The 12504-nt window shown below is 40.0% G+C and overlaps 1 protein-coding gene across 1 annotated transcript in view; it reads left to right on the plus strand.

Moving 5' to 3' along the window:
- ush2a (Usher syndrome 2A (autosomal recessive, mild)) overlaps positions 1-12504 on the plus strand; it is a 208947-nt gene that overhangs the window by 39209 nt on the left and 157234 nt on the right. Inside the window, exons 12-17 of the mRNA XM_053317023.1 lie at positions 5310-5505; positions 6029-6159; positions 6269-6476; positions 9714-9997; positions 10526-10751; positions 11003-11140. Coding sequence (XP_053172998.1) covers positions 5310-5505; positions 6029-6159; positions 6269-6476; positions 9714-9997; positions 10526-10751; positions 11003-11140 — 1183 coding nt within the window. The remainder of the gene's footprint in view (positions 1-5309; positions 5506-6028; positions 6160-6268; positions 6477-9713; positions 9998-10525; positions 10752-11002; positions 11141-12504) is intronic.

Raw genomic sequence — 12504 nt, forward strand, 5'->3', positions numbered from 1 at the left:
TCTAAGTATTTAATTCATTCCTGTTTGACTCTGTCTCTCATGTTTCATCCCTCTCTTTCCTTATTTTTCTTACAGTTACTTGTGACCTGTATTTCTTGTTCTTTCATACACACTGTACCGTAGTTATTATGTGTTAGAAAGATGTAATGGAAATAACCAATATGGATACATTTCTGTGTGTATGTAAATTGTGCGTGTATGTAAATTCCTCTCTGCAGGAACATTAGTGTGTACAGTATGCGTCTATGCAGATTTCTCTTTGTGTGAGCATTTTGTATGGTGTGTGCACGTGTGTCAGTGTGTGTGTGTGTGTGCCTGTCTGAGTGCACATTTTCTCCCAAACCTGACCATGTCATCTCTCTGAGTGAATATTCAGGACCTTTCTTCTGTCTCTGTAATAAAAGGCTGTGGGGAATATTAGCGTTTAATATTGCATGCGTTCTGTTGACTTGGATCGGCCTAGCACCATGACGGATGTTGTACTAATCTGCAGAATTTCCACAGTGACATTAAAGTGACAGAAATGCTCAGACATGTGTCAAGATGATCAACGGGGGCCTTGGAAGACACACACTTAAACTCTCTCTCTCTCTCTCTCTCTCTCTCTCTCTCTCACTCTCACTCTCACTCTCACACACACACACACACACACACACACACACACACACTTAAACATGCTCACAAACGCACACACGCTCCCACTTTCTCACTCTGTCTTTTGATTCTTTCTTATGTGCACTCTGTGTCAGACTTGATCTCTTATTCTGTCACTCTGTCTCTGTGCATTTCTCCACAACTGATGGATTCAGTCATGTCTGAAAGCTATATCATATATTCTATTGAACATCTCATCCCACTCTCTTATTTTCTGTTGTACAATGTCTTTGTAATTTGATAGAACTGAATAGTATTTTGGGATTTAATGTTGTTTGATATTAGTGTTACAGAAGTGAAAATCTATTGTCTTGGGTAAAACTATTCATTACCTTTCTCTTGTGTAGCTTCAGGGTGATTTGAAAGTGAACGTTGCATCAATGAACAAATTGTCTCGATGTGAATGTGTGTGTGTGTGTGCATGTGTTTATATTTGTCATCGCTAGTGTAGTAGTAAGAAGATACCTGAAGTCATTCCAACAGTGAGAGATTTTAGATCCTGAGAACATGATTAAGCCTTGGTGAAGACAGGGTTATGCAGGAGTATTGACCTACTGTACCTAAGTCAATTTGTTTGAATTTTGTGTGTATTTTTCTGTATGTGTCCACATCTGTGTGCGTGATAGATGTTGATGGCTAGTGACATTAACTAGGCTTGTCCACGATCTCTGCTGCTAAAGTCTGCCTCAGCAGCAGATTTTCACCTAGGCAGGGGTTAACCGGGTTAACTTCAGATACACACAACACAAGCGTGCACACACAAACATACTTATGCACACACACACACACACATACACACACACACACCAGTGGCACGACCTTTCCAGTGAGAGCGTGAAATTGGTCATGGCATTTAGGATAGGATGAGTTGCCCCAGCAGATTAACACACACACACACACACACACACACACACACACACACACAGGTGCACTCTGGCACACACACCCACACACACATACATAAACACACACACACAGATGCTTGTGACAGGCCATCTGAATGTCCACATATCCATTAGAGTAGGAATCCTCACTCAGCAGGTTTTGTCAAAACATTCAGAGTGAAAATAAGATGTTATTCTTTCCTCTGCATTGCCATCCACCACACACACACACACACACACACACACACACACAAACTCACATGTTGGCTTCATTGCCATCTTTAGTTTTTTGTTTAGTTTTTGTTTTTTATTGTATTAAATATGCAAAGAAATATTTGGTAAACCATTGTAGGTAATGTTAACATAATGCAAATGAATAACAGAATGAAAATGACTTTAATGACTCTATCATTTGTTTTTTCAAGAAATAATCTATAACATCTAGAAATAAAACCAAACAAACACCTGTCTGTAACATCCCACTTGCTTCAATCTGTTGCATCAAAATTTGTCATGGGCTGTCAGTGTGTTTTGCAATGAAAGTGGTAACACAAGTACTGACAGAGGTGCCTTGGTACCAGTGAAACAAACTTAATAAATCATTTTTTCTAATGAATATAAAGATAAAAGCAATAGAATTAAAACCATGTAAGCTCAGTCTTAAGTAAGTGCTGTCCTTTTTTCTGCTGTTACTGTGTACAGATGATGGAGCGCCATCAAAACCTTTTGTATGAAGAAGAGAATGAACATGTGCACTCTTCTTTTAACTCCCAAACACCAGTCCCTCGACTAATTAGCAGGCTGGGAGAGAGGGAAGGTAACGCAATGTTGAATGAAAAGAAAAGAGAAGAAAGAAAAAAAATCCTCTCCCTTTCATTTGGTATGGTAATATTTCCTGCTCACATACTCACCATGGCTATGAGAACAAGCAGTTGGGGGACGGTAGAGACAGGGGGAAGTGAGCGAGGAAGGGGAGAGGTGGGAAAACGGGTGAGATGCACAAAGTGATTTGTTTTTCAGAAAGAGAGGAGATAGAAGAGGAAGGAAGGGTGGGAAGATGGAGGAGGCACTGAGTTTGAGGGGACGAAAGAGGTTTGAAAAGGGAGGGAGATATGGGAGAGGAGAAGGGAGAACTCACTTCTTCCTCTTGAACTCATACCCAGCGGATGAGACGAAGAGTGGGATATAGCAACAGCTTTCTGTTCTAAGTATGCAAGGAAAAGTACCTTTTGATTTGTGAAACGTTTTTAGGCACAGAGCTGCAGATAGACAGGCAGGTGAACAGAAACACACATGGGCAGAGGGGGGAAAGCGTCACGGACAAAAAAGAGGCAGGTACTGTAGTTACTGTTGGTATGACAACAGATAGACTTCAGGTCAAACAGCATGACAGACAGCCAGAACAAATAGGAACATGCAAACAGCCCAGCACTCCTGTGGAATTACATGTCCTGAGATACACTCTCCTGTGTGTATGTGTTGAACAGGCTTGTTTTTTTTTTCTCTTGTGTGTGTGTGTGTGTATGCATCATGTCTCTGGAGAATATCCTGCTGCTTCATTAGATCCGGTTAATAATCACCCAACAGCGAACAACACCCAAACACACACGCACACACAGACACACACACACACACACACACACACACACACACACACACACACACACACGGAGAGAAAAAATTACAGATGTGCAAACCTTTGAAATCTGAATAAGAAATGTTTGTCTCCTTAAATCTTATTTGTAAATGAGTAGACAGTCCACTTCTTACTGTTTTTAGTATTTATTTTATTATTTGATCATGCATGGTCTCTCCAGCAACAAAACTGAGAAATTTTTAACACCAGTAAAATTACAATAAATTACCGTACATCATTATTACTTAAGATGTATTAAGTTTTTATTGTGATATATACATGATGGTGGATAAGTTAAATAGATAAAAATTCAGTGATGCATTGAACAAAATTATGTAATTGTGTGATTTGCTGTCTAAATATCTAATGATCTGCTACAATCCAAGACCAATATGAGACCTTAAAGCACTCTGTGGAGTTTTTGAGTAGTAGTTGTGCTATTGTGCAATGTTTTAATGAGTTAGTCCCTGTTTTGCTTGTACTGTGCATGTGTGTGGTGTCATTCCTGCTGCCGGTTTCACACTCTACCACTGATTGACAGTTGGTGGTGTTAACATTGCAAAGAAGTGTAGCAATGTGCCCACACAGGCAGTGGACATAGGCTGGCAAAAATAGATGTGACACACATAGAGTAGTGTTTAAAAAACAGCTTTGCAGCTTGTTGTTGAGGAACACTGAATATAGTTTTTATTTGTTTAGCTGCAAACATTCTGATTATGAGTTTGAATCTATTTTAACTGGCTACTGGCTGTGTGTGGGGGTCCCGGGCCCTGTGTTGTGTTGTAGCTACACATGGGGCCTTTTGTCTTCTCCACATATCAACATGGATTTTATGATCTTCTCCTGCTTCGGTTCTGCCCAACATATCTTGCTCCCACACTTGTGGATGGTCTTTTTGTCCCTCCTGGTTTAGTCTGTAAAAACACAAAGGCTTTTTCTCATTTCTGTTCACACCAGTTCACACCACACTGTTCACATCCAGCATTTTTCCCTTCCTCCTCACTAGTATACAGAATAAGAGCTCCCTCCATCCCCCATTTCCATCCACTCTCTCCCCCTCCCTTCCCCCCTCCCCTGTGTGTCATACATAATAGGCCCAGTGCAGGTCTGCATGTGTCACACATGGGAGGAACTCCTGTGTTTTTTAATACATTTTTAATCCCGCCATTTGATGCCCCCCTTGTCCACCATAATTTGTACTGACTGCTGAACAAAATCAAAGGGCTTGTACTTGCTGCTTCTCGCCTTTGCTGCTCTCTGCTACAGAAAAATGCATTTTTTATTTAGTTTTTTCCCCCACATCTTCCTCCCCTACACACACCTTGGTATGTTTATTTTGACATGAAAGTGGGCCTGTGTGAGAGCGCTGGCTGTTGCAAGTCACTCCTCATTAGCGATCTGATTTCCCTATGCTGTGTGTGTGTGTGCGTGTGTGTGCACATTTGTGTGTAAATGTACTGGCTCCCTATTATATAGTAGAGAATACCTCTGTGTTTTCTATTCAGTTATGTGTATTATTCTTCTCTCTCTTTAGATTTTGATTTACATGGGCCACTGATTTTCCGTTTCCTCATCCCTCTCATTTTGTTTCTCTGCGTCTTTGTTATATAAAAGGAAGCATTTTTATATGTCATGGGACCATTTTACTATGCGTACACATGCACACAGTCATTTTGAGCAAATGCACAGTTTGTGTGACCATTTTTCCTGCCATAGTTTAATATAAACCGTTTTATTTTTGATTATATTAATCCTAATCTCTTGTCAAGGGATGATTTTACAACACAAGGGTGTGATTCCTTGACATATTATGTTGTATACTCAGTGGGTAAAGTGCTTTTGATTATTGTCTCAACTGGCTGTGTGTGTGGGTCCTTACATGTGTGTGTGGGTCTGCATCTATGTAAATGTGCACCCATGATTGCATTCATTCATTTTATAACTATATAAGATTCTGTCAGAAAAACATGAACACTACAATCACCAAACTGCTCAGACATTAAGTGTTGTACAAGCTGCTAAGTAGTTTTGGTAAATTCTAACAATGATGTTAACGTATCCATACAGTATGTTAGCTCGTGGTATGATTAGATAAATGTCTGGATTTTTATGCTGTGTGTAATTTAATTCTACAGTGTCAGCGTTGTATGCCGCTCTACAATGACAAGCCGTTCAGGCAAGGTAACCAGCTCCAGCCTATGAGCTGCCGGCCTTGCCAGTGTCATGGCCATGCCCACTCCTGTCATTACGACGCCCGGATTGACGACCAACCATATGAGCACTATCGAGGAGGAGGAGGCGTCTGTGACAACTGCATGCATAACACTACAGGTAGAGTGTTGGCTACTCTAATGAAAATCGATCAAACTAAGAGGTAACATTTAGTCAACAGAGAAAGAACCACATCATTTAACTACAATTTCATATTTTATAAGAATTAAATTGATAAATAATGAAAGAAATGCCATTTATGTTGCTTAACTGTCTGTTACTTAAACACTAACAGGGAACATGCTATTAGTCATCAGATGTTACATCTATCATTTCAACATGTTGAGCCATACAAACATCTTATTGCATTGTTTCACATATGTTTGGTGAGCTGTGCAAAGAGGTTACAACTGTGTTAGTAAAAAGGAAAAAATATTACAATATTAAATGATGTCAATATTACATTACATGTATTTCTAGCAAAACACTTTCCCAGTGAGACAAATACGAGTAAAAACCTGAACTTTTGAAATGTGAACGTGTCTCTTCATCTCTCTGTGGTTTCATCTCTCTGTGGTTTCTACTGTTTCACTGGACTTCATCTGTCTCACCATCCATCCATCTCTCTCTCTCTCTCTCTCAGGTAAAAACTGTGAGCTGTGTATAAGTGGGTTTTTCAGGCTGGAGGACTCTGATCCCACTTCAGTTTATGTGTGTCGGCCCTGTAGCTGCCACGCTGCTGGAACGGTCAATGGCAACAATGAGTGTGCCCAGGTACACACCAACACATAACAAATTGTTGATGAGCAGTGAAACCTTTCTCCCTCGCTGCCCTCACTTCTCCTCACCAACCTGCTCTTCCTTTCATCTCTCTCACCTCCAGTTAGGAGGTCAGTGTCAGTGTAAAGCTGCAGTAACAGGTCGTCGCTGTGCAGACTGTCTACCTGGGTGGTATAGTCTTCAAGCCTCAGACCCAAAGGGCTGCATCCGCTGCAACTGCAGTGACTTCGGCGTTGTCAACACCTCAACTGCAGGAGTTCGCAGCTGCAACCAGCACACAGGACAGTGCCGGTGCAAACCCCATGTCACAGGTAGGCAGAGCACTGACACACTTTAGAAAAAAACTTTGAGATTTTTAAAATTTTCAGTTCTGATATTCTTGATGATATGTTGGCAATACTGTAGTTTTTTGGACTGAATTGCTTAAACTTCAGTCGGAGTAGACACGTGATTGCTTCTGCTTCTTTCCACCTGCCGGCACAGAACTATGCCAGGAGGCCTTAATGCACACAAAGGTTCATGCAATCTCTCCATATCCCACCCAAACAAAGCTGGCTCCTTCATTGTAGGTGAGGGTCCAATTAAGATAAGGAAACGATAAAGAAAAAATTTAAAGGGTGTACTTTAAAAGTAATACGTATCTGTAATCTGTTCAGACTTTTATATTTGAAGACCGAAGCATACCTCTTAGATACAAAATGTCTTGTCTCTAAAATAGCTTCTCTTACTAATGTCCCCGAATGCTTTTTGATAACTTGCACTTTTCATTCAAACAGTTACTCTATTTAATTGTCCAATAATGACATCTCAATTAATACATATACTCAGCTGCTTGTTGGGGTGCACGCACAAGAAAAAGTGTATACTGTGTGCACACACCAAAACAGGAATGTGTATACACACACACTCTTAAACACACACACATTCATATCCCAAAGTGTTTTGACAGCCAAAATAAACAGGCTTTTCTGCTGGCGGTGCTTCCAGCCGTTGTGCTTCTCTTTGTGATAAATGGTTTCACTCTCTCCCCTGTGTGTCTTTGAAGAGCAGGCTCGTATGAAATGCAAAACCGGCCAACGCTCCTCAACTCAACGTATCATGGTTATTGCTAAGCCTTACTATCAAGGGCCCTCGGTTGTGTGTGTGTGTGCGGGCATGCGTATGTGAACTTGTTAATGTGTGTAAGAGTGTCTGTTTATGTATATGTAGAAGGCAGAGCGTCTGGATGTGACCATGTGTTCATGCACTTTTGTCTTTGCCTAGCTGGATCTATTGTATGTAAGAGTTTCTTTGCGTGTGTGCATAAATCTGTCTGTGTGTGTTTGTGTGTGTGTATGTGCGCGCGTGTGTATGTGTGCATGCATGCCATCAAGGACTAAGCTGGTATTTAATTCTCTAATTCAATGCCAAGTTGATTAAAACAAACTGCTGCAGCCCCTTGTATTTTTCACACTCCTTCTTACAAGACCCACTTTCGTTTTTTTCTGTCCTTGTTTGTTTGGTTGCTCCCACAGGTATTTTTCAGAAATGAGATTTGATTATGGCAATTTATTACCGCCAAGCTGATACTTTGAGTAGAGCAATGGCAGGCACGCTTCAGAAGGATGGAATTGAAATGTGTGCACACAGACACACATGCAGATACACACTGCACACTCATAACAAGGTGCCAGAGTGCAGTGTGTACATAATAGTGTTTGAAATGGTGATGCATGAGCCTGTTAACCAGCTGGCTACTGATAAAAGGGCTGGGCCATGTCCCGAAAACACACACACACACGCACACATGCACACATGTGCACATGCACACCCCAAGACAATATAAACTCCTTTCTGTTATATATTCTAACACATTTAAATTATCTAATTTGCTCACTTTTTTATTGTCCTTTTACTTTTCTCTGTTCTGCTTCTCTAATGTTTTGACTTCAGAAACACTTAGCTTACTTTTATTGTGCTTTTTGGACGATGTATTTGATATAATGAGAGTGCTTGCAAAAATAGGATTCATAAATGCCAACTTGTTCAGCTCAGTGTCTAAAATGTTCAAATATATTATACTTTTTTTATCAATGTTTATTGTAATGGACATGAGATTCTTTATAAATTGTCTAGTTTTATTGAGAAAAAAATCACACAGTACAATATATCACAATATTGTTTGGGTTGTAACCATCAGTCTGTCAGTCTGCATATTTACCACCACCACACTCAGATGTGCATGCATACCTTGGTGCACACATGCACACACATACACATACACACACATACACATGGACACAAATCTGCACTGCCCCTGACTACTATGAAATATGATCTATGGAGAGAAATACTCATATCTATAAAATCATTAAAGTGGGAAGACCAGGGGAAATGCCAAGTGTCTGGCACGCACAGACACACACACACACACACACAGACACACACATGGTCTAAGCACTAACACGGATATAGAGGTATGCTCTCATGAATGTATGTGCACACACACATTCATACCCACCCACATATGAACACAGGCTCCCTCATAAACGGCTGTGGTGACTGCGTTGCCCCCAGGCATCCATTTAGGGACAGATTGCCTGTCATGGAATACGTATGGCATATTCAAATAAGCCCTGCTCACTCACACTGCATATCATAGTTTAACTAGCCTTGTAGCCTAGCACTGTTGCCATAAAACATGCTGCAGTATGATCTGTTTTGATGTTTGTTACTATTCAATAATTACTAACAGTATCAAAATAATCCAAGAAATTATTTGTCCAAATAGGATCCCAAACAAACTAAATTTTGAAATAAATAAATGAATAAAGAGCAATAACTAAAGTTATTAATTGGTTAATTTCACACACGTTCACACCTCCTTTTTGTCATTGAAATTATGCAGAAATCTTGAATGTTTAAATTGTAGAAGACCTTGAATGTTCACATTAAGGTGGTTTCTTTCATGCTATAAGTTTCACAAGACTAAATCTTGTGAAACCTGTTTCTACATCAAATATTTTGGCTACAATCAGAAAAAAACAAGATGTTCTTTATGTGCTTATTAAAAGCTAAGCCCTGGGAAATGCAAGGTGTTCTCCTGAAGTGACAAAAAAGAACTCACCTTTCCCGTTTTTTTCACCAGATGGTAATTTAGTATTATGTTTATGTTCACCTATCCATCTTTCCATTCCTCCATCTCCTCTTTTCCTTTCCCTCCATTCTTTTCTTGTAGTTGCTTAATTTATTTATTTTCTCGCTCAGTGAAATTAAGTGTTTGGCCTTAGGTGAGTGATCCATCATATGTAGAGGGCCTGGCCCTAATGATGGCAGTTTTATACACTCACCCACCATTCCTCTCGCTCTCACTCACTCACTCACTCACTCACTCACACACACACACACACACACACACACACAGAGGCTAAACACTATTTTGTCAACAAGTAAGCATCAAATTACTGTTTAAATTCTCTTATGTTTGCCTGCTCCTCAACAATTCTATGAACAGGTTTTTTATGTTCTCAATCGCTCACTCTGTCCTCTCTGTCATGCTTTCTTTCCAGGTCTTTCTTGTGACCGCTGTGAGTTTGGTTATTGGAACCTTTCCCACCCAGACGGCTGTATCCCATGTGACTGCGACCCCTTGGGTTCCCTCAGCCCGTACTGTGAGCCTGAGGGGGGGCAATGTCAGTGTAAACCCGGGGTGGGGGGGCAGCGATGTGACTCATGTGGCAGCAGTTTGTATGGTTTAAGACTGGAGGGATCCTGTACTCCATGCAACTGCTCACAAGACGGGACAATACCTGGGACAGACTGTGATCCTCAGACTGGACAATGTGTATGCAAGGCAAGTTCACTTTATGGGATTTTTCTTATAATGTCAAACATTGTGACCTTCCATAATGACCCTGTTCAGCAATCAGAGACCTATCACAGATTGACAACCTCTCACTGTGGCACTGGTGGCATCTAGCCAGTGAATTGCAGGTACTTTCTGACAACATAAAATAGGGAATAAGAAATGGATGACTTATTTGTATTTTTCAAATAACACAGAACCTAAATTCAGTATATAAAAACTTTTTTTTTTTTTTGGTGCCTTTTTTACTGGATAGAGAATAGTGAAGTGGCAGACAGGAAACAAGGAAAGAGATGGGTATGACATGCAACACAGGACCCTGGCTCAAGTTGAATCAGGCAATCAGTGTAAAACATCAGTGCATTAGTTGGACTTCCTACAATATTAGCATCACACTTCATCCATTGTTCATCCAACACACAGAATCATCTTTTCTTCACACCCACCAATTGTTTGTCCACCATCCCATAGGCTCCTTTGTGACAATCCCATCCTATTTCCTTCTTTCTTTTTTAGGAACATGTGGAAGGCCATCACTGTGACTCTTGTCGTCATGGTTACCACACCCTAGAGCATCGAAACTCCCTGGGCTGTCTGCCATGTGTGTGTGACATCAGTGGCACCGTGCCAGAGGGTGTATGTGATATGTGGACTGGACAATGCCCATGCAGAGAGGGGGTGGAGGGAGCACAGTGTACCAACTGTGCCCACAACTACTACAACAGGAGTTCAGACATCCACAGTAAGAAAATACAGAGCTGAAGCCAAAATACATCCAAATTTAGTTCCAGTCATGAAGATGAGTCCAGCATATTTTACAAAGATAATGTTTTTCACCATCACATTAGATTCTGTATAGTTCATACAAGATTCATTTTCTAAAAACATATTTTGTTTCTGTTTTGTGAAACTAGTATGTTGTGTAAGCAGTGACTGTTTTCTAATTCTCTTATGCTCTCTCTTTCTTCTGATGTTGTTTTGGTGTCCTACCAGAGGGGTTGTCCCAGGGCTGCGTGCCATGTGTCTGCGACCCCAGAGGAACAGTGGCAGGGTCAGCCTGTGACAGCTCTACTGGGCAATGTGTTTGTATACCAACACGCTATGGAAAGGACTGCAGTAGATGTCGACCTGGTGAGTGTGTTATAAATAATGGATGGATGGATGGATGGATGGATGGATAGATGGATGACATTTGGATCAGCAAGAAATTTGTTATCAGATAAATAAATAAAGTGGATAGATTGCTGCCGAGAAGTTGTTACCAGACAATGGTGAAGAACAATGGATGATACCCCAACATTTTTTTTGTGTTTGCTCTTTGTGTGCGAGTGTGTGTGTCTGGTCTGGCTTGTGCCTTCTGCCAGATCTCCACTCAGTGATTGTCCTGTTGGTGCCAGGGCTCAACAACACCACAGGGGAAGGATATTGCATCTTCTCACTCATCTCATTTTGACTTTTTTTGTGTACATCAGCTCATGAATTTTTGTGTGTGTATTTGTGGCTAACGGTAACAGATGTTGTATTGTGTCAGTAATGGAGAAGGACCAACAATCTAGTAAGGTTTACTGTAAACACAATATGAATGGATGTATTGATGGCAGGATGTTAGACAGAAACAAAATATACATACAAGACAATAGTTATCTCACAAATACCCCCAAAATCCAGTAAAGCTAATATTCAGTACTTTTATGTGGTAACATGAATGAACAATGTTTCCAACATGGTTTCATTATTGTTTTACTTTATCTATATCTAACTCCATTCCTTCAAACTGTCAATTTATGATACGGTGTACATGGCATTCAGAAATTTCTCTCCAATTGGCTAAATAGAACATCTCATTAGCTTATTAGTTGCCAGGCTTTGAGAACAAATAAATGAGATTGATTTATAGTTTGGAACCTGAAGTGCTTAATGTAACCTCACACAGACTTTTTGGCTTTGTGTTAAAATACGTTACAAATAAACAGCTCTCACTATTGTATATTAGGAGATGCATTGAATAGTTGCCTCAACATTTTACCAGACTGTGTCCAAAATCCAAATCCAAAATCTCTTTCACTATTTAGTATGAGGATTTCTATGTATACCATTATAATATTATATAATATTATAAAACACATTTGACATTTCAGGGTATGAACCATGTATGTTGGCTTTTTCACAGTTTTGTGCAATTCATAGCAAGTAATTTGAGTCCTATTCATTGGATATAATTATTTTCACTAGAGAAGTATTGTATAGAAAACTGCTACAAATAGTCGACCATATAGAGATCAAGATTTGTATGCAAGCCAAATACCAATGTTGTCAGAATTTATCATGGATTTAACATTTTAAACATATATAGAAGAAAGGCAATAGCAAAGGAAGAAAGGAAAAGAACAAATCAAAGAAAAAAACTCTATTGTTATTGTATTGTTTTTTTTTATTATTCTACCGCCTCTTTGAGCCTCAATTTGACCCCCTAAACCTGCTCAAAATCTCACCAA

The sequence above is a fragment of the Scomber japonicus genome, chromosome 1 (assembly GCF_027409825.1).
Source record: "Scomber japonicus isolate fScoJap1 chromosome 1, fScoJap1.pri, whole genome shotgun sequence".
In the NCBI taxonomy this organism is placed as follows: Eukaryota; Metazoa; Chordata; class Actinopteri; order Scombriformes; family Scombridae; genus Scomber; species Scomber japonicus.